This window comes from Lontra canadensis, unplaced genomic scaffold (assembly GCF_010015895.1).
Source record: "Lontra canadensis isolate GAN:19392208 unplaced genomic scaffold, GSC_riverotter_1.0 scaffold130, whole genome shotgun sequence".
NCBI classification, from domain to species: domain Eukaryota; kingdom Metazoa; phylum Chordata; class Mammalia; order Carnivora; family Mustelidae; genus Lontra; species Lontra canadensis.
This window is the reverse complement of record NW_022631124.1, coordinates 3,932,314-3,954,827: the sequence shown is the minus strand read 5'-3', so window position 1 is coordinate 3,954,827 and position 22,514 is coordinate 3,932,314. Positions and strand designations below refer to the sequence as shown.

Below are 22,514 nucleotides of genomic sequence, written 5' to 3'. Positions count from 1 at the left end.
TGCCCACTTCCAAAGGTGGTTCCAGCTGATAGCAGAGTGAGTGTTGCCTGCTACAACCATCATTTCAGGGTTTCTGCCACATTCAGTAAAGAGCTGGAGGTTGGACGTTAGAAGTCCTGGCTCTGCCACTCATTGATCTCAGAGCCAATGGTGTAGTTTCTTAAAGTATTGATTTCTTCATCTATTAAAGGGGAATAAGGACCCCATCTCAAGGAGATGCTGTAAGGATTAGGCAAGATGATGTTTGTAAATTAAGTATAAGGCAAAGTTCATGGATCGTGTGTCAGTCCCTCCATTTGGAAAAGCCCCAGGCCCTGGCCTCCCCACCCTCAAAAAAGCACAGTTTCAGGAGAGAATCCCAGGGAGGCATCTGAGGGGCTCTATAGTCAGGGTACCTCTGCCCCACAGACTTGTGCATTGTCCGGCCACGCGCCCTTTCCTGACATATTGTGGTGGGTACTGCCTATAGGTCTTCTGTCCCCCTCTTCTCATGCTGTCATTCTTGACATTTCATTTCTGTGGAGGGTTTAGGGTCCAGCTTCTGGTGCTACAATAGGCTTGAGTCTAGGTCATAATGTTCTGTGAGCAATGTGACCTGAGACAATTCATTTCACCTCTTCTAACCTTCATTGCTCATCTAGCAAATAAGGATGAGTAAATTTCACCGAGGGCGGGAGGGCTAAGTGAACATATAATATACTTCCTTATTATAGTGCTGGGCCCTCACTATACTCCCCACCCATAACCTGTGCTCATATATATTCATTTAATTTTTGTAGAAGGAAAATGTCTCCTTGCTAAGCTTCCTTCCAGCTCAAGCATATATGTGATACTCAAAGAATATGGGGGGGGGGTGTCTTGGTTACGAAGGCAGTGAGATCTTATCTCAAGAAATACCCCCAACATATTTCAAGCTGGGGCAACCCTCTGCCAGGCATTGTCTATCTGGCTGATGTGGAGACAGTCCTACTTTTCTGGAGGTTGGTGGTCTCCTGAAGCCCCTCCTGTTGGTGGACTCCAGGCACTCTCCTCCTTGTGCTTCAGAAAACGGCTCCTGTCTTGTGAGGGCAAGACACACAAGGGCAGGGTGAGGAGTGTGCTGGTCTGGGAGGTCAATTCCAGGCACTTCTGGAATCGATGGACTTGAGTACTGACACAAAACACTTTCCCACAAGGAAGGAAGGTAAGTCATCGGGAAAAAGTCGCTCTACTTTCTAGGCAAATGAGCCACTGGAGGAGAGCTAATGGTCCTGCACACTCACCAGCTCAATCCTTACTGCCCAGCCAGTGGCTCTCTGGCATGTGCTGGATATGGCAGTCTTGACATTCCCAGTATCCTTAATGGCCAACCACCCTGTGCACCCCACATGGAAGCATTCTGCGGTGGTGGGTGTGTGAGTCAACATGCTGGCCTGCAGGGATGCTGTGTGGCACCTGCCCCCTCATGCTCCTACCCACTTGGACATTTCTGCTTGGGCTCACTCAGCCTCTGCCCCCAACCTCACTACTCACATCATCCAGACACAAGGCCTCTCCATGTTCATTTTTATTTAAAGACTCAGAAACACAGGCATCATAGTTTGTCATCACTGTCAATTCTTCCAAAATCACACGCTGACATTTGTGTGTAACAAAAACATTAGTGTGTGTGTGTGTGTGTGTGTGTGAACTGTGCAAAGTACAAAGAACTTCCCAGCCAGGCAGCTGAGCTTGTTTGGGGTGCCAGAGCCTGGCATTCACACGGTGAGGCTGCCAGGGAATTGCCTGCCCACTGTGTCCCCACTCCACTTCTGAGGCTCTTTGGTGGACCAGATGTCCCTGTCACTTCAGTGTCTACTGACCTTGGTAGTGGCTATGAACTCTACTGCATTCCTCAAAGCAAGTCACCTTGGCTGCCAAATGCCACTGATAACCAAGATGTCTAAGTTGCTGGGCCAGGGTAGAATGTGAGCATTCAGACAAGGTGTTGGTTTCATCTTAGTAGCCAAAATGAGTTGGTTATTTAGAACAAGTTGGCCCAAAGGGTCTAATTCTGCCTTTTCTCTTGTCTGTGGGCTAAACGGTCATGAAGGCCAATGGATTTGGCTAAATGTGTTTGAAAACAGCCCAGAGCATGATGGCTGGCCTATGGCATTGCTTCCTTCCTGAGGTCATGCCAATGCCTGCCCCAACTCTGCCCCAAGAGGGGTCAGCTGATGCCTTGCAAAGGCACTGGCCACCAGCCCCAGCTCTCTGCTGTGAGTGGGTGCTGGGCCCTGGTGGGCTGCTGCCTCGCCCACAGTCCCTAGGCTGTTCAGCGATTCCTACCTACCACAAGCATCGTGTGGGCGGTGGCTGGGAGAGGAAAGAAGGTCCAAGTTAGTCTGTTTCGTTGCTTGGTAACTGCCTTCATTTAAAAAAAAAAAAAAAAAAAAACTTTCCTTATTATCTGGGGATTTGCTGGTTCTGGTCTCCCCAGGGGCACACGTGTCTCAGCACCTTCATCCATGCACATTTTTGGTGATGGCGTGATTTTAAACACGCATGTGATTTTTGTGCATGTCAGGCAACTAATCTGGCATCAATGGCAAATGGATACCTTCTGGTTGTCATTAACTCATGTACAGAGCTCCCTGGGTTTAAGCAGGATTTTGTCTTTCTTTGATTCAGAACAATTTCTCAAGTCTATTAAATCTATGATCATCTGGAGAGAGGGGAAGAGCCTTTGTTGAGGCATGATCCCACCCTCGTGGTGACCACCGGGTGGTAACAAATAGCCAAGTCACAGCCCCAAATAGGAACTCTGAAAATAAGTGCTTCATATTTCAAAGGCATCACATCATATGAGGGAATACGTTTCTGGATTTTGTTGCATCTTTGAAAATCAGGCGATGCTATGTTACCAAAGGCTAATTTAGTCTGCCTAATTTAAACCTGAGTGGTTTTGTAAAAATAGAGAGAAGGGGCTTATCAATTGTGACTTTGAGCTGATAGGAATGTATTCTTAAGGTCTGACTTTCTGGAGAACGAGATGGCCTGATGACAGGGCTTCTCCCGTCTGTGTCTGTGGGAGGTCTGGGTTGCTGGGCTCAGGAAGAGGCCTTGATGGACCCCATCCAGGGCAAGGTCCTAGGATCAAAGGTGCCCCTTCTCTCTCTCCTCCTGGCTCCCTTGGATTCTGCCAGTCTGCAGCAATGCCTCAAATCCCTTTCTCCTCATTGTACTTCCAGCCTCTAGACCAACATTTGTACTGCCTGATAGGGAAACACTTATTTAAAAAAAAAAAAAAAAAGAACTGTCACAAGGTGGTAAATCTGAACTGTGGTTAAAAACTGCTTCAGTACCAAGAAATCATATCTTGATAATGCTAATTGTAGTCCTTTTCCCTAAAGCAATAAAAGGAAAATTCTGCCTTCCTAGACTGGGGTTGACCTTCATGTTCTTTTTACTGCCACACACAAGGCAATTATAGTGACCCTTCCTTGAAATGGTTCCAGTTCTTGAATAATAATTATCACTGTCTAGACATAGCATGGGGCTTGGTAAGGGTTTAAGGAATTTGACTTTTTCCAAACTCCCTCCAGCCACTTAAATGGATTCCCTCTTCTCCGTGGAGCAGTAGCCAACACTGATGTTGAGTACGTGGGCTTTTCAGAGTTTTCCAAAATTCATATGGTATGTATAAAAATTCTGCCCACTTGATATCAGCTAAGACATTTTTTTTCTTTCAAGCTCAACCAAGTCATTACTGGTTTACAAAAAGGCAGCACCAGATGTATGAAAAATAGGCAATGTATGACCTATTAGAAATATAGAAAGTCTGACAGCTTTACTTTAAAAAGATGTTGTAAGAAAGAAGCAATGCAAAGGGACAGTGGTGGCAAAATGAAATGTGTGGCTTATAATATGGGTAGGAAACAAAGCCAAGTGCGATCTCACGCCTCCTGCAGGAGCTGCGTGCAGGGTTGCCTGGGGGACTCTGGCGACCCGGCCACAGCCCCGGGCCAGAAACACCCCTGCTGAGTGGCCAGGTGGCAGGTGACTGAGGTATATAGAGAGGTGATGGAGCAATCTGGACCCCCCACAAGCAGCCCGGGGCAGCCCTCAGACCTTCTGCCGCTGCCCAGGACCCGGTGCCTGCCATCCAAGCCCTGCAGCCCTTCCGCAGCGCCCAGGCTTGCAGGGACAACAAATAAGAAGGCTGCGGCTTAGCAGTCCCTCACAGAGCCGATCAACCCGCATCAGCATCTTCTCTTTTCAAAGGTATTTCTTTAGAGTTTATGAGAGGGAAGCATTTTGTGGGAGAACAACCCCAAGGTGCATTCCTGGTGGGTGGTTGTGGGCGAAGGCACAACCTCCACATCCCCCAGCTCCCATCCCTGTCCAGGGTGGCCTCACCAGGAGCCTCGAAAGGGACCTGGGGCCCTCGATGGCCTTGACTGCCTCTCTTTGCCCCCTGGGGATCCCGGGGAGCCTTTGTGCCTGGGGAGTGGGGCATGGGGAGTGTGTCCTCAGAAACTCTCCACAAAGCTGCCCGGGAAGAGGCCGGTGCGGCCGTTCCTCTGCAGGGTCCCCTTGTACCAGCCATCTTCTCGCTTCTTGTGCACAAAGACTATGTCGCCTTCCTTCAGCTCAATCTCCGCCTCGCTCTGGGGAGGATACGAGACCACCACGCGGTACCTGGGGGGAAACAGACACCACATCGGGTGAGACTGACCTTAGGCTGGAGGACGACCCCCAGGGCCTGCTCTTCACTCTGCCTTTCCTTTTCCATCCGGTGTAAATTATTATAACTTGGGGCTACTTCCCCCACTTTTAAAAATCTCTACCTCGATTTTAATTTTTATACAACCTTTTCATTTTTTTATTAAAATTAAAAAAAATTCCCCATGTTGTCCTTTTGGACCCCGATCTATGCTTTCTGCCTGAAATGCCGTCCCTCCTTCCAGCCCATCTGGGACCGTGGCCTCCTTGGGGGAGCTGCAGCTGGAGGAAGGCAGCCTCTGCTGCTGGTGGGAGCTGGGCAGACCTGCAGCTCTGCAGCCACCACCCAGCAAACAGCCCCTCATCCCAGACCAGAAAGTACACTGCAGCTCCTGCTGCCTGCCACCGGCCACAGGAAAGGAATGTCAGCCAGACTAGGGGCCCAGGTGCAGAATGACCGATGGCCTCCAGGGATTGGGTCACCCACGAATAGGAAATGAGCTGGGGAGGAGCCATGGACTGGAGGGTTGGTGGGTGATGCTGGGCCTCAGAGACCCAGGGCTTGAGCTGGTCTAGAGGGGCCACCCCCGGGAGGCACTGTCCTGCTGCTCTCTCCTTCCTGGCAATGCCTGGGCTGTGGTCCTGGCTCACTGGCTGAAGAGACAAGGAGGGGATGCTCCTTCACTCTCAGTCATCCTGGGCTATGAAGGCCTGTCCCCTGGGTCCGGCCTCCCCATTAGCCACAGCCACACATATGGCCCCTGAAGGAGGTCATCCAGGTGTCCCTGCAGCTGGCTGTCCTGAGGTCAGTCAAGGGGCTCTCTATGCGGAGTCTCTGACCTGTATATTTTGGCTTGGGAGGAACCAGAACATTATAAAACAAAAGCATTTCTTAAAGTGTGGCCGTGGACTTCATGACCCCGGGTCAGATTCCTGGCTCTGTCCTGGACCTACTGATGAATCTCTGTGGAATGGGTCCAGGAGTGTGGGTTTTCAACATGTTCTAGGGGTCAATGTTTGCTTGCTGCCGTCTGAGAGTCAAGGTCAAAGTGCTGAGCGAGTCTTCATTTTTCAGCCACCTGTGCGGAGGGCCTGGGCGCTAGCCCCTCGGGGTCAGGATAGGAAAGCCATCGTTTGGGGCAGCTGGGGTTGGTGCCCTGGAGACGGTGGGGACGATGCATAGGCAGAGAATACCCAGGCCCCTCTCTGGAAGCTCCCAGCCCCAGCTTGTTCCAGGCTTTGAGAGCAGGGGGCAGAGAGCAAGGTGGCTCTTGAGACTAACTTGGCAGGTAAGCAGGGGGCTCCTGCTACTGAGGGAGCAGGTCCAGCCAGGCAACCTAAGTGCTTCAGAACGGCTGTAGGTGTGGGAGGGTCAGGCCCATTCTCACTGCTGTCCCTGGGCTTCAGAAGCTGGCTTTGGGGTTATAAAGGAGGAGAGAAAGGACAGTATGCCTCTCACCCTCCTCCCAGCCCAGAATCTCTACAAACAGGAGCCTGCAGCCACTCCCCAAAGGACAGATGGCTTCTGTGTCTGTGAGATCCATGAGATTGCCCAGTGCCGCACAGGCTGCTCAATTCCCACACCTCCGGCCCCCAGGCTGTGTGCACAACCTCAAAGACCAGTGCTGACCCTCCCTGTGGCTCTCTGCCACCCTCCACCTCTTTGTCAAACACCTGCCTCCTTCTCTTCCCCGAGGAAGAAAAGGCAAAGAGTGAGATGATTTCTCAGACTTCAAACACAAGTTTTGGCTTTTGCCTCCACTGCCAGATGTGAAGCAACAAGCAACTCTGAAAATGTAATTTGCTAGAAAAAAAGTAATTTGGTGCTTCTGAGCAATTCAATGACTTAATGAGCCCAGATGGATGATGTGGGCCTTTTGTATAAGAGTTGAGCAGTTAACGTTCCTGTCCAGATCATTCCAAGACTCAGAGCTATTTTTCCGGCTGCATGAAAGTAACTGATACTCCCTGTTATAGACACAAAGGGCCAAATGAACAGTTAAGGACAGTGTAACTCTCGTGTTATGACTGCGGCGTCATAGATCAGAAGAGACTTACTTCCCTGTACTGTGTTAAGGTTATGTTAACCACAGATAATTTTCAGACATAAAACTCAGGAAATCAGAAGGCTCAAGATCAGTATGAATTCCTACCATTGCTTATTGCAATTAGCATCACATGTGAGGGGTGACGTGTCTTCCTCCTGTCTCATCTGCCCCCCTCCTGACAACGGGGGTCCTAAGGGGGGCCAATGAGTGCCAGGCTCTTCAGAGCACTTTCTTCAGTGCTGTTGAGCACGTGTGATCCCCAAGCTGGCAGAATGTGCTCATCGCAGAGAAGCGTCCCTCTAGGCTCTTGGAAATAAGCATATGTCTGTATCCTAAACACTAAACTCTGATAGCAACACATGTATTAGTTGCCTATTGCTGCTGTAACAAATTTCTACAAACTTGGTGGCATAACTCAGCACAAATTTCTTACTCACAGTTCTTCAAGTCAGACATCCGATATCATCTCCCAGGCTGCACTCCTTCCGGAGGCTCTAGGGGGAAGGCACTCCTGGAGGCTGCCTACATTCCTGGTTGGACACTCCCTCCTGCGTCTTCAAAGCCAGCAACGCTGCTTGAGTCCTCACACCGCATCACCTTGACCCTCTCTGCTGCCTTCCTTTCTTACTTACAAGGACTCTGTGGTCACACTGAGCCCAGCCAGATAATCCAGGATAATCTCTCAATTTTAGAGTTAGCTGGTTAGCAACCTTTGTTCCGCCTGCAGCTTTCATTCCTTGAGACTATGTGAGGCCTCGAAGCCATGGTTTTGCAGAGTACAGCATAGACATCTTTGGGAAGCCATTACTCTGCCTACCATGACACACAATAGACCAAAGCCAAAAACCTTTTAAATCCTAACAAAACCAAACAACTCACAGGCCGGTAAGAGAGGAGGATAAATACATGGTGTGTGTGAAGATGTGGGCAAAACGACATTGCCAATCAAAGGTTGGGGAGGAGGTGACAGGCAGCACCGGGGGCATCATCAGATCATTCTTCTAAAGGTCACAGCATTTCACAGTATTACATACATCATTTCCAATATTATTAATGTTCTTTTTCATGCATTCATACTTTCCCAGGTATTGATCTCTGTGTTTTACAAATATTATAACTATCAGATAGGTATATCCCTAGTTTGTAGATAGGGGAACGGGGACTCGAAGAAATGAAAACACCTATTTGGGTGAACTGGCTGGTAAGTGGTCAGTGCACCTATCTCTCAGAGCTACTCTGCAACTTCCCCAAGATGTAAGAGAGCTGGGAGGCAGGCATCCAGAGGACGGGTGCTGGGGTGGCTGGCCTAAGAACTCCAACGCACTTGCCCAGGGTTGGTATATCCCTGCCAGGGAGCCGGGGCATTGGACAGTGTTACTGGGTCCCGTAACTACAGTGTTCTTCTGTGTTCCCCGGGTACCTTCCAGAAATGTGGCTCCCTGCACACACTGTCTATAGGACTTAATATATCCAGATGGCCGAAGATTAGGGTCCCAAGGAAGGGATAGTGATGGGCACTCTGGTTTACACATTAGGCCTATGGGCTTGGCTCCTACAGGTCTCCTGAGAGCTGGGCCTGCCACTAAGTGAGCTGACTTGCAGGCCTGGCCTGGTGGGCCTGGGGGATGTTCTCCATGGTTCACTCCACTGGGAGGCCTCACTCCAGCCCAAACTTCCTTCCTCTGTGAGCAGTGTGGAGAGCAGCTCCCAGTGTCCCCCCAAATCCTCTGGAGGGAATGGAGAGATCCGAGGGAGTATGGACATGGGCGACACCCCAGACATGCAGCAGCCATCGTCCAGCTGCTCCGCTCAAGGTGAGAGAGGCCCCTTCCTCAGCACGCTGGTGGTAGAAACCTCCTGGAATCTGAGCGCCAGCTGCCCTTTGCCTTTCTCCCACCTTTGAGCCTGTAAAGTGGCCTTGCACACAGCTGGCTCCCGGCAGCCCTGTGGCCTGTGGAGCAAATGCCGGGGCCTCTAGAGAGGCGAGTCTTGCTAGGGCTGCTACCCTCCAGCTGCGAGCTAAGTCTTATTCACGAGCCTGCAGGGTCCTAGGCCAAGTGCCTTCTGGAGCTGCCTCAGCTCAGAGACCAAGCCTTTCCTTTGTTAAACCCTCGCTCCAACTTGCTGGGGCTCTCCAGGACACCAGGCAGCTGACGGGCTGCACAGGGTGAGGGAAGGGGGCATCTGGGGGCTCATTAGGCAGTAGTTTGGTTTCAGGCTGTATTTTGAAAACTCTCATCACTAATGAGCTGCACAGCATGCTGGGGACAAGCAGGGTGCCAAGAGTCTCTGGGTACAATAAGCCCTGATTAGATGGAATATTCACAGAATGAGAGTAATTCTCTGAACTTTCTAGTTAATCATAGACTCCCATGATTTTTTAGAATAGGGTCTTTTAAGACCTTTTATGAAGGAGTCTGGAAGTAGAAGGATCTGAGGAGAATAGAAACCTAGGGGAAATATGAGCAGCTTTGAAATATCTAGGTCTGTCACTCTCAGGAGTCACCAACATCGTGACCTGAGGCAAAGGGACAGGGAACCACATTCAGAAATCACAGGCAGCTGGGGGTTGGTCTTGTGGAAGGAAGAAGGTTCTGACATGAAAGCACTACACAAAGTTGGAGGAGGCTCCCTGGAGGGAAGTAGAGGAAGAAAGAGAAATTGTGTGAATGTGGTATTGGTGTGAGATGTGTCTGAGGTATGTGTGGTGCATGTGTGTATGTGTGTGGTGTGGGGTGTGTGTGTGTGGTATGGTGTCAGGTGTGGTGAGTGTGTGTTGTGTTTGTGTTTAGAGGTATACGTGTGTGCATGTGTGTGGTATACGTATATGTGTGGTGTGGTCTCACGTGTGTGATGTGTGTGTTTGGGGGTACATGTGTACATGTGTGCAGTATGTGTGTGTGGTGTGGTATCAGGTGTGGTGGAGTGTGTGTGGTGTGTGTGTCCTGTGCATGTGTGTTGTGGTATCAGGTGTGTGATGTGTGTGTTTCAGTGTGTGTGTGCATGTGTGTAGTACGTGTGTGTGTTGTGGTATCGGGTGTGTGATGTGTGTGTTTTTGTCTGTGTGTGTGGTGTGGTATCAGGTGTGGTGTGGTAAGGTGTGAACTCAGTCTCCTCAGGGCCTGGGGATTTGCTGTAGGGGAGGCACGTTATGCCAACGGGTCCTGCACTGAGTGAGTCTGAACGATAGTTGTATGTTGAGTACACAGGGGGTGGTGACCAACTGTGAAGGACCCCGAAGCATATGCTAATATCCTTCCTGGCAGGGCTGTGACATGGTCCATAGTGTCTGAAGACCAGAGACACCCAGATCCCTTGGTGGGCAAACTACATTGGCACGACTGCTGACCATGCTCCTCAAAGCGGTTCAGAGCCCAGGCTCCGTGGTTGGAAAGCCCTCACTTCAATCACTGGCTTAGCAGCTAACTTGCTGTGTGATCTTGAGCAAGTGGCTTAGCCTGTGAATAACCTCTGTTTCCTCAGCTATAAGATGGGATACTGAATTTGAAGGGTTCTTGCAAGGACTGAGGTAACACACACAAGGCACCTAGAACAATGCCAGCAGATGGTAAGCTGATGCACAGCGTGGCTGTGGTAGGTATTTACGGCTGGAATCCATGCTGGTTGTTGAGTGTCTGAATGTCACTCCCCAAACGCTAGCTATCATTCTAAATGCGGACTTACACTACAACTGTTTACCAGAAATCCATACCAAGCTCACGCTGTCGCTCCGCCACCTGGGGAGATTGTCCTCTCCATGCCCTGGATCTCAGTACCACAGCATCAGCCCAGCCCTAAAGCCCATCGTCTGGGTATGTCTTGGCAAACTGGCCTGTGGCTGGTTTGTGTGGTCTGAGAACAAAACATACTTTTACTTTTTTAAATGGCTGAAAACCAAATCAAAATAAGACTATTTCGTGACACAAGAAAATCACATGAAATTTAAATTTTGGTGTCTGTAGTGGAGTTTTACTGGAATACCCACACCCGTCATTTCTATGTTGTCTATGGCTGCCTTCACGCTGTCATGGCAGAGCTGAGTAGTTGCGACAGAGACCTTATGACCTACGACGTCTGTGGAATTTCCCACCTGGGCCTTGACAGAAAAGTTATGTCATCCCCCATTTAGATAGAACCTCAGCTAGCCTTGCCTTGGTGCTGGAGGTTAGTGGGTGCTCAGGACAGTGGTGGCCTTCTCAGGCTTCAAGCACCGGGAGACACGGGAAAGGGCTGGCCGTCAGTCAGTGTGGCTGAGGGGAGGGGAATTCTGACAGAAACGCCAAGTTTGCTCTCTCAGGAGACTGCTCACATTTTTACTATTTAAGCAGTGTTCCAACAAGAAGCCACTTAGAAGGGAAAGAGTACTTCCCCACTGTCTTAATTTGACACCATCCTCTCTCCCTGCAGTGCCTTCCAACCCTTATTCGAAGCTCTTGAAGGACTACCTCAAATGGGCCCATCCACTGAGCAGGACACCAGTTTCCGACCCCTTGTAAAGTTCAAGCACCTGAGGCCCTCACTCCGTAGATTGTTCATTGCTCTGTAAAACTCTAAGCTTAACTGTGACATTTCTGGTTTTGGTAAAAAAACAGTGAATACTGGCAATTTTGTATGGTTCAACCCAACAGGCTATAAACCTTGAAGCCAATTTGGGGGTAATGTTTTATAACTTTAAGATGTCGTAGCTGGCTTCCAGGGTAGGACACTCCAGGTTTCCACAGGGTTGAGGGGGTGTAGTTCCTCACTAACATCATCGCTCTCTTTGGGCTCAGTACCCCATCGGTTCTGCCAAATGTCCTAATGAATCCCTTGCAAATCCCGAACTCAGGATCCAGGTGGATTCAGAACATGAAATATGCTCCCCTTCATTCCCAAATGTGTTTTATCTGATGCTCACCAGCCAAGCTCAGGACCCAGGCTCAGGAGTAGATGTGGTAAGAGGGATGTTGGGTAAATTTATTCCACAGAAAAGCCCCTTTGTCACTCTTTCCGTCAATGGCTCTAATCTCAGAGACCAGCCCACACCAAGGTGCCAGAGGACGTGAGCCCACCCTCCCCCCTTACCTCTCCCTGGACAAAGGCTTGGGTTCGGGACGGATGGCAGCCATGGAGAGAGATGCTTGCCTGGAGGGGGATGAGGAGAAGTTCAGATCCAAGGAGCCCGCCTTTCTGTGCAGCGGTTCCATGCCCACGGCACCCTGCATCTCGCTCTCTATGGGGCAGGACCCTGCCCTGCCGTGGATGGACAGTGAGGACACTTCGGGCCCCACTGCACCCTGGAGTGAGGTGTCCACTGCCACCTGGGAGTCGTGAGTTGGAGAGATGGATGGTGGGGAGCGAGATTTCTTCTTGGTGGATGCCCCAGCGAGAAGCTTCAGCAGCCCACTCTTCTTCTCTTTCTGGAAAGACACACAGAATTGAAATCCTGTGGGTTAACACTCCTAAATGCCTTTTCTGTTGACAAGTGAGGAGGGAAGTATAATCTTATTTAGAAACTTTAAACAAATCTTGTAAAGCTGGTTAGAGGAAGAAAACAGAGCTAAGACTGAAAGTTTCTCCAACTCTTGTTTTCCTTTCTTTCCCAAACCTGGTACAAGTGACCAGAATGGACCCAGGAGGCCCAGAGACAGGCCAGAAGGCACTACTCCCAGGAAACGATGCTGTCGGCAGGGGGGGCCTTCCTGACAACACACCCCCCTCGCCATCACAGGACCATTCCAGATGGGCAATTCAATTGCTGTGATGAAGGAGCCAGCAGTCAACATAATTTGCTTCTTTTTACCCAAGAGGGGATTGAAATGACTCTATTTCAGGCTTCCTGAGATTAGCTCCTTCAACCGGTTTATAGAACCAGAGCCCATGTAGCCTGGACGCATCTTTGTTTGGAAACCCTGGGCAGCGCTGTAGGCAAACTCTTCTCTGCGCAGATTTCTTTGTACCACACAGGAAACCGGCAGTGTGTGTGTGTGTGTGTGTGTGTGTGTGTGTGTACACCGCATAGATTCCCTGAGAAAGTTCTTTGCAGGTGGGAAGGACCGCTTGTCCCAGAGCCCAGGGCAGCTCCCCAGTGAGGGTGACTTCTCTCTCGGTGAATTCCCTCAGTGGGAAACATCCTGATAATACCTCTCGCCCCAGCAGGTGGCTTCCTTATCTTAAGAGAAAGGGCTGTTATGGGATGTGACAGCTAGCAGGTCATGGCTCTTCACATACAAAACCTGTGACATAATCAGGAGGATCTGCCCTTATAATCATGGGGCCATCAATATGCTGTCCCCCTAGGATGTGCAGACTGCTCTCCTGCTTCAGCTTACTCCCAGTTCCCCTGGAGGACTCTGCACAGTGCCCTGCAAAGCCACCTGCTGGCAGGACCGTGAGTCTCCCCTGGGGGCCCTGCTCAGTATTCCTTTTGCACTGAAGGGGCATCCTAGGGGCTTAAAGCAAGCTCTCAATAAAAAACAGAGACAGGCTGGGGTGGCGACACAGACCTAGAGAAGGATCTGGGCAATGCCCTCGGGTGGCCAGGACCAGCCACCATGTCTGCCTTGAATTCCGCATATCACTGTTAGTGAATGGGCATGTCAGCTTCAGCATGTGCTGATTACATGGAAGCACGGAAGCAAGAGTGAACCATTGCCAATGAGTGAGGTACGTGTGTGAAAGAGAAAGTGTGTGCATGCAGAAGTGCTTTTAGAACAACACCTTTGCTCTGGGATTTGACCATCTTTATGGTCTTCCTCGAATTTTCTTTTTTTAAAAGATTTTATTTATTCGAGAGAAAGAGCACTTGAGAGAGAGCATGCACGAGTGGGGTTGGGGGGCAGAGGGACAAATGGACTGCCCATGAGCAGGAGCCCGACTTGGGACTTGGGACCCTTGAGATCATGACCTGAGCCAAAGGCAGATACCTAACCAACTGAGCCACCCATGGACCCCAAGAGTTTAGTTTTCTAATGTTCAGTGGAAATCAGGTGGCAGGGGGTATAGGCGTATGGTATAGGACAGCGGCAGCACAAGGAAGGCTGAAGCTATAGCCACTGAGTCCGCAATGACCATCAGAAACTGCTTTGATCACAGGGCTGAGCAGACCTTGAGGTGGGCTTGACGGAGGATTTCCTTTTCCCAACCTACTTGTCTGCATGGTTAGAGGCTTCTGCGGGAGGGCGGGCTAAGTGGTCCCGAAATATTCTTAAAATGCACATATCCAGGGATGTGCATATCCTTAAGCTAAGCCAGTAACACCTTAGTATGATCAAGTCTGTATGTTTTTCTCTACTCTTAGTATGGATGTTGATAGAAAGAATGGAAGTAGATGTCCTGGATACTCTCCCTGGTGAGGAATGGCGAGTATGGGTGAGCCCCAGGCTAGTGGGGAGCAGGTGGGTTTGGGGTAACACAGTGAAGGGCAACCCCTGTCTGTTCATGTCGCCCCAGCCCTGTCCTGCTTCCACATCCACAAAGTGGTGACACACTTGGGAGAACTTCATGAGTTTGGCCACGAGGGAGCGCCACAGAGCTGGCTCAGAGGCGTCCTTGTCTCCCAAGTAGCTGGGGCTCTGAGGCCACTGCTACCGCCACAGCCAAGGCCATGGCCACGGAGAGGTGCGCACAGCTGGCTAGGTGTGTCTGCTTCTCACAATGATAGTCTCCTAACCTGAGGTTATGAAGGGGAGGGCACTGGAGGTGGGACACTGTGTAGGCGTGTGGGGTGGCGTCTGATGGTTCATGGCCCTCTGGGGGCTGCGGAAGGGTGAGCCTGACCACTGAAGCCTGACCACTGGGTGCCAGGTGGACATCCAGACAAAACACCCAGACCCTGCCAGGCCAGGCATCACAAAAGCTATCCGCTATCAAATGCTCACATTCTAGTCACTAACCCTGTGGCAGGGTGAAGCTGAAGGTGACCAGTTAAAGTAATTTAATTGCTTAAGTACACATAGAATACACATACAGTGACATAAAATTATGCAGGGTGTGCACAGGATTGGCAGCCCCACCAGCGCCTGGAGGCGGGAGGAGCCACTGCCTGCCCTGGCTGCCGTCCCTGAGGGGACTGTCGTAGGCTGGTCGTAGTGGTAGGCCAGTGGGCTCCCAGGACCCAGTGTGAAGCAAACACACGGGGAGCAGTTTGACAGGGTGGACCTCAGTGCAGGGACAAGCCCTCTAGGCCATGACCCTGGACTATCAGACGCTCCACGGGCACGGGGTTCCACTACCAATCCATGCGTCAGGAGGCACACACCCAGTGGGGCAGCGCCTGCCATGAGAGATGCCGGCCAGAGTCCCAGCCAAAAGGGCTCCAGGTGGGAAAGCCTTTCCGCAGTGACTGCCCCCATCACCTGGGGACAAGCACTGGCTCCACTATATCCAATTATCTCACCGACATTCGGAGCCGTGTCCCTGGCCTCTGCTTCATAGGTGATAAAAGCAGAAGGAGACAGAATGAGGATGTGACCAGGGCAAGTGGGGAGCTGCCTCTTAGAGTTTCAGGGGTGAAACCACAGCCCTACCTGGCACAACCCAACTGTCAACCAGCACGACAGCACTTATGACTCCTAGGGTGGTGTCCTTCTGCCTCATGAGCAGAGAAGAGGTTTGATCAATAGACACTCTTTTACAAGGTGCTGTCTCGGGACAGATGAGCCACGTCACCATAGGGTGTGCTGTGCGGAAGAGAAGACAGAGCCACTGGGTCACTTAGAGCGTTTGTGGGGAAGTATGGCCTTAGCTGTGGTTTGGAAAGAGGTGCACGAAAGTGATGGATAATATTCTTGTCTCAGCTCTCCACAATTGAATATGACAGATGATTTTCTTATTTTGACTTTGGCAAACACAGATATCATGACTGGAAAACCCTCTCCTCCGCTGTCCATGACAGAATTCTGCTAATGCCTCCAGTACTCATTTATTACAAATTGCTGTGGAATTTGGTGACCTGGCGATTACCACACACACAGAATTCATAGATGTTCCAAGCCCTCCCCCTGGCGGTCACCCTATTCTGAGTGATGCAGGGAAGGATCCGCTGATGGGCACTTTGATGGTGGTGGGAACAGACCTGCCGATCAATTTTAGGAGCAACACCACAGGCAATGAAAAGTTTTAGAGGGCACAATTTCATGTTAATCTGGACTAGAAGTTTGTTAAAAGAAAGATGGATTTGCCTGGGTTTCTCCTGGGAAAATAACTAAATTAGGGATTTCCTGAGCCTGGTCAGAAGCAGAGAATGGTGACCCCCCTTATAATTTTGGGGTTGTTGTAGGTATGTTTTAGAAGAGTCATTGCTGTCCTATACCGTTTCTTGCCAGCATTCCACTGCCTCCATCTGTGGCCTCCATCCCCCTCTCCACAGGAGGGTCACTTTCTATCCCCAGGCCATGGTGCAGCCATTTCAGCCTTGTGGGGGGCCCAAACAGTCTGAAGTGTGGGAAGAAAACGCCTCCCTCTTACAAGTCCTGCATGTGGAAGGCACACATGCAGAGAAATGTGCCCTCATCTTTCCAAAACGAGTGATGGGATGCTCCTTCTCCTCTGCCAGGCCCTTCACTGCACCCCATGCAGGCAACCCTCCCTCGAGGCCTGCCTCCCTCCCCTTCCTCTCCCCCTGGAACAGGACAGAAGCACAGGGGCAGCCCAGGCCAGCGGCATGAAAGCCGGGCTCCGAGTCCTGGCCCCGCCAACACCGGGTTGTTAAGATGACAAATGGAAGAGTCCTTTTTAAAATATGAATGCATGTCACAAATACTTGATTGTGTGGCTGCTTTTATGATGTGTTTATATGATGTGCTATTTTTAGGTTTTTGCAAAACACCCACCACCTACTTAGCTCCCAGTATGTTTTTGCTCAATGAATAAAAGCAACTTCACTTCCACCTGAGGCAGGTGTCTCACTGAGACTCCTCATCTTGCCTTGAGAGACCCCAACAGGCCAACACGGGGTCCCTTGGCTCTCCGACTTCAGGTACAAAGAACCAACTAGGAAATTGGATAAAGTGTCAATGTTGGCTCCACCCTCAAAGATTCTAACCAAGCAGGTCTGAAATGGGGGCCAAAAAAAGTGATTCTGATCCAGGACCCGCGAAGGGATCAATTACAAGCCAATGGTCACGTGTCAACCTGCTGATGTCAGGAGACTACAGATAGCGCTGTCAACATCCAGAGAAGAGACTGGCTTCATGGGAAGTTGAGCAAACAAGGAAACTGGTTTGCTGAGCACCTGCTAAATGCCCAGCCTGGGGAACAGGCATGGATTTTAAAGCTGTGCTTTGCGGTGTTGGCCTACGTGGGTGTGCTGATTCTAAGCTGAGGGTCCGAGCTGTCTACCAGCTCCCAGGTGGGGCCAGCCTCCCTGGTCGCGCTCTCAGAGGCACAGGCTGATGTATGACACCTGAGCATCTAATCCCTGTCCCCTTCCTGCCATCTGGCTTGGCTGGAGCCAGGAACAGCAGGGACACTTACCCAGAATCCGCATGTTTCCTTAGTGGTTGCCCCTCATCGCCATCGTGGTGCCTGGCTTTAATTCCCACCCCTGCTTATGATTCCTCTCTGCAGAGAGACGCAATCTGCGGCTCCGGCAGGTACTACCTTTCTTATGAACCCCGGGGGACCCTCCCCCAAACCTCATCCCTTGCTTCTCTCTTCCCTTCCCTCCCCAGTGCGTTCTGTGATCTCGAAGTTCAAAGCTGTGCACATGCGGACACTCAATAAATGTTCATGGGTGAAAAAAAAAATGCTCAGCAAGCAAGACAGGCCACAGCAGGCCTAGGAACAGGCTTGAGCTAAGGGCTGCAGGTACTGGATAAGGTAATTCTGGAAGTTCTGGCTCTCGAAATACGCATGCAGTTCTGAAAGCCTCCCTCAGCGTATAACCAGAGCATCATCATGTGAGAGAAGAGCTTATGAGTTGTATTAAAAAAATTTATGTGTGTACACACACACACACACTCTAAAATAAAGTCACACCCTACTTTGAAAGAACCATCTGGAAACATAACATTCAAAAGAAGAGTTATTTGAAGGTGTTCATTCATTATAGGAAAACTATAAAACATTTTACAAATAATAAAATAATAGTTTTTCTGTTATGGTTAAAGTAGGGGTCTCCCTAGGGGCCTTAACTGTTTTACAGAACATTAATGTAAAAACTTCGCAAAAGGGAAAAGAAATTGAAAGTTCAAGTTAAGAACTGCTGCCCGTTAAGAATCAACCAAAAATTACGGAAAATTCTCTGTGAAATTATATAAAGCCGAAGGGAATAGAACTTGACTTATAAAATGTGACATTAAAATTTTCAGGGATACAATTAATTTCATTAAAGTGAAGTAAATCCATAAATGTGACCTATAAGTACCATGTTATTTGATCAAGTTGTCTCCTTTGTTAACCTATGTTAAAGAAAGTGGCCACAGCCTAGTTCCCCTCAACCAGATTCTTAATTCCTTTTTGTGCAGGGAAATATTTAAAATCTCTGGTCAGGCACACACTGAACACTGAGCCACTTATGGTGGGTAGTATGCTGGGTAGTAGGTCAACTCAGACTTGATTGCAAGGCTTAGCCCTAACAGTCTGGGAAAAACCTCAGCCTGAAGAAGAATCCCTAGTTGATTGGGCCCAGGGATGGGTGCATGCTCTGTTCAAAGTCAGAAGGATGACTGAGAACTCTACCTTTGAGAACAAAGGATCAAACACAATCACACATTTTCACTCTGCGTTTGCATGAGCTGAGACGCAGGAGACAATGGTCACAAGTCATGGGTCATGTTCAGATGATGTGTGGACACTCAGTGACCTGGGAGCATCTGCAGGCTGAGGAAAGCATAGAAATATGCCTTCCAGATGGTTAATATTAGTTACAGGAGTGAGTGGGCACAGGAGGGAGGCTCTGAGCAGTATGTAGTTTCTGTGATGCACTTTTGTATTTGTTTGAGTCATTACATCAAACGTGTATTTCTTTTAGTTTAATGGGGGAAACATAATAAAGGAAAAAGGTGCCACCTGTTGCTTTGAACATAATGGTACTAGACGTGATGAGCCAGTGAGAACTTTTGCTGTTAGCTTATGGACGAGGTGGTCTTATAAGGGGGGGCACTTGTGTGGCCTTGAGGGCTGGGCTGATTGGATATAATAAAAGGGAGAGGGCCTGGGGGTGATCTGGTCTCGGTGAGGCATGAGAAGGTGTGGAAGGAAGAGAGGAGATGTCTGTGAGATGAAAAAGGCGGGGGACAGCATATCCTGGGGCCATGAGAGCAAGCAGAGGGACTGGAAGTCTGCTGGGCAGACACTGGGAGCAGCCAGGAGCTGTGGTTGGGGGGCAGAGGTGTGGGAGGGAGAATGGCAGGTGAGCGAGTGACTCGGGTGGCAAGGTCATCAGTATGCAGCCATGGGTGAGGAGACGGAGTGGGGACCATGGGACCAAAGACAGGGATGGTGACCATCGCAGGGCATTTGGAGGGAAGGTGATACCAGCTCCTGCCAGCGGGCAATAGGAGGTGGGGGGCGTGCGCCCTGCTGCAGCTGTGCACTTGCTCTGTGCCCGTGTGGCCATGGCAGACTCTGGATGACACAACAGACAGAACGAAAAAGAAAGCAAAACCAGTTTAGAAGATGGTCAGATAGTTCTCAGATGCCACATCAACCTAAAGGCAGTCAGGAACATCTCAAGGCAGGCATCAGTGGCCTCCAGGAAGTCCAGAGCTTGGAGAAGTGGGGGCATCTGTCTTCACACCTCTGAGAACGACTTGCAGCTGTACACTTAGGACGGAGCTGGTGAGACTAGGGTACACTCAGAGGCCTGGGGCACATGGATTGGGCATGACAAACAGTGCTGGGGGCTTTGAGGAAACTTTAGATCATCAAAATAAGAAACCAAGGGACATGGCACATCCTTATCTTTAGCTACTAAGTCTGGCTCCCAGACAGCAAGGGACCACTTGGAAGGCTTTTGATTAAAATATCATGTTTGGAAGGTTTCCTACTGGAGGTGGGGAAAGGGTAATTAAAAGTTATGCCTTGTTAAAATTTAGAAGGGGGAAAGGCACACCTCTGCCTGAAATACAGTTACTGGAAGAGCAGAGAAGGGGTTATAACAATATAAATTTGTAGTGCATCTTCAGAAAGGGTAGAGAAATGCAAGATCTGTAATAAATAAAGAGGGGGAAGTTCACAAGCTAATTAAGAGAGAGGAAAATTGTGCATTTAGCTATTGGCTATTTTAAACATGGAAACACATCTTAAAAAATACTGCCCTCACAGGAGAGCAAAGTTGAAGACTGAGTCATGAAAATAACGGGGAAGGGAAGCAGCAGATAATAATGTGCCCATCTGATCGTGCTTTCTCTGGCTTTTGTTTTTGATGGGAGAGATGCCTGCTGCAGTATGCTGCTTCTCTTGCAGAGAAGCCAAGAGCGGCCAGGTCACAAGGGTGATGGGTAGAGGAGCTACTTCCCAAGGGTAGAGGAGCCACTTCCTTCTCCTTGGTCACAAGGATGATGGGTAGAGGAGCCATCACTTCCTGATGGGTAGAGGAACCACTTTGTGTTCTTCCTGAGGATTGGAACCGTTAAGTGAAGCCTTCGTTCAGTGCTCTGCCTATGGCACTGTGCTGGGCACTCTGAATGGACAGAAGAGCAAGCAGGAGTTCAGGCTGACCAGTCAAGTTCAGTGCAGCAGGAAAAGCTCCCGGAGTACAAGATACTGTCTCCCTGAGGAACCTCAATTAGATGGCACATCATGACAGCTCTGGAGATTGATGGAACTAGGTGTCACTGTCATTTACCAGCTGACCGATCTTGAACGAGTCACTTGACTGCTCTTAGGCTCAGCTTCCTCATATGTAAAATGGACAATATGTATATATATATAACAAAGTATACTGCAGACTACTTCTTGAGAGCTCGCTATGAACCAGGCACTAAGTCTTGGACATCATTAGCTCTTACATTCTTGAAACAACCCAACAGAAAAAGCACCATCTCTGAGATTGTTATCAGTGGACACAGGGCAATCAACTAGAAAGTCTTACCATCTGGATTTAAACCCAGGACTCAATTCCAAATTTGAATGCCAGCTCTACTGCTTTGTCCTGCAAACTAAGGCACGACCTTAGTCAGTAAGTGGGAGGCCCACTGCTGAGGTTTCCGTGTGTTCAGGTCACTTCATAGATGGGCACTGAGGTATTTACACAGAGCAATGATTACAGAACACGAGGGCTGCATGATGATAAAACAGAGGGTTGGCCAGTTACCCACCACTCTTGTGACCCAACAGCTCTTGGCTCCTCTGGGCTGCTTCCTCAGGAGCAGATGTTGGCATTGGCCTCAGTGCTGAGCAGAGGACTGGTGAGGATGGCAGGTAAAGCCCCAAGCAGAGGGCCCGGCACTGAGCAGGCTTTCGGCAGGGAGTAGCTGTCACAACTCTCAGCGATGGTGGTAGTGTATGCCTGTGGTCTTCATCTATTCGCCTGGCCCTCAGCCGGCTCTCAGGTCCCGGGAGCACAGCCTGAGGTCAGAGGACACCTAGCACGTGCAGTTACCCACCACAAAAAAAGATCGAGTAGGACTCAGGTGCCAGCCACCTGCCTCTGAGACTCTGGAAGCCTCTTGTGCAAAAAGAAGTTGAAAAATACGCTCCAAGTCCTGGCGACAGTACACTCAGAAGCTCCCAATTTGCAGAAGCACCCCAGTCTCTGTTTGTAGGGCAGGAACATTGCAAGAAGCAAACCACACTAACCACGTTGTTTTTCCTTGTTTTGTTCACACTCAGCTTGCTGGTTGGAAAGCACCAGGTGCCCTTTCCAGCTTCCAGAAAACACAGTAAATAAAGAGGTGGCAATATGGTGGGGACTAGAATTTGAGAGCAGACAGACACCAGGGACCCACTTCAGTTGGGCCTCTGGTCACCCTGAACCTGACCTGCCCAGGGCACCGGCATCTCCTGCCCATTGAGAAGGGCCCTCTGCTGCGCTCCTCGACTCTGTATCACGGTTTCTTTCCTCACCCTTCTGCTCAGCGGCTGGATTCTTCCTGTCAGCGCCACACCTTCTCCCCAGCCCCCAGGTACAGATGCCGCTGGACTCGGTCCCTTTCTTCACTCGTTCATGTTCTCTTGCCGGAAGCTGTGACACAGGATTGGCTCTTCAATTCTCTCTTCTGCAGGAGAAGCATCTCTAGCCCCAAGGTCTCAAATGAGCTCTAGGTCTTTCATCTGCAACTTCATCTAGAATGCTTCTTAAAGGTAGAAATCACACAAATAAAACCATCAAAATATGCCTGGAGCTGTGAGCTGGAGGAGTGGGGAGGCTCCCTCTGCCCAGCCCTGATGAGAGAGATGCCAGAGGTGATCGCGTCCCCCGTACCCGTGCCTGGGCTAGGGGTCGGGTGAGCCCAGAGGATCGAGTGGTGCAGAAAGAGGGAATGAGGTAGAGCCAGGGGCTGGGGGCGTGTCCTCTCAGCACCCTCTGCTGACCAGCGCCTTGGCACCGTGCCGCCAATTCCTGTCCTCCTCCTTGGCAGAGGGCAGCAGCCTGAGGGTCCCCTGGCTGCTTGGGGCTGTGGGGGCCACACCAGTCTGAAAGCCGTTCCTCCAAACTCATAAATCATGGCAGCCCACACTCACCCACCCCTGATCTGTGTTTATCACTCTCACTCATGTGGCAAGTCTTGCCCCTTTCCAGAGGCCTGACTCTCATGCTCTTATTTCCTTCTCCGTCAAGCAGGCAATGACACCAGCACCCCCACACTTCTGTTTTTCAGAGGAGGACGGAAAGCTGAGCATTGATCACATGCCTGG

General features: G+C 50.1%; 1 protein-coding gene across 2 annotated transcripts in view; it reads right to left on the bottom strand.

Annotated features, from left to right (window-relative positions):
• Nucleotides 1–1,533: 1,533 nt before the first annotated feature.
• Nucleotides 1,534–22,514, bottom strand: part of SH3RF3 (SH3 domain containing ring finger 3) — a 368,261-nt gene continuing 347,280 nt past the window's right edge. The window contains exons 9-10 of one of the 2 annotated variants that reach the window (XM_032842452.1): nucleotides 11,856–12,130; nucleotides 1,534–4,659 (exon numbers count right to left, since the gene is read on the bottom strand). In XM_032842452.1, coding sequence (XP_032698343.1) covers nucleotides 4,491–4,659; nucleotides 11,856–12,130 — 444 coding nt within the window. In that variant the 3' untranslated portion in view covers nucleotides 1,534–4,490. Of the gene's footprint in view, nucleotides 4,660–11,795; nucleotides 12,131–22,514 lie in introns of both variants that reach the window. The other variant, XM_032842451.1, reaches the window with a different exon arrangement.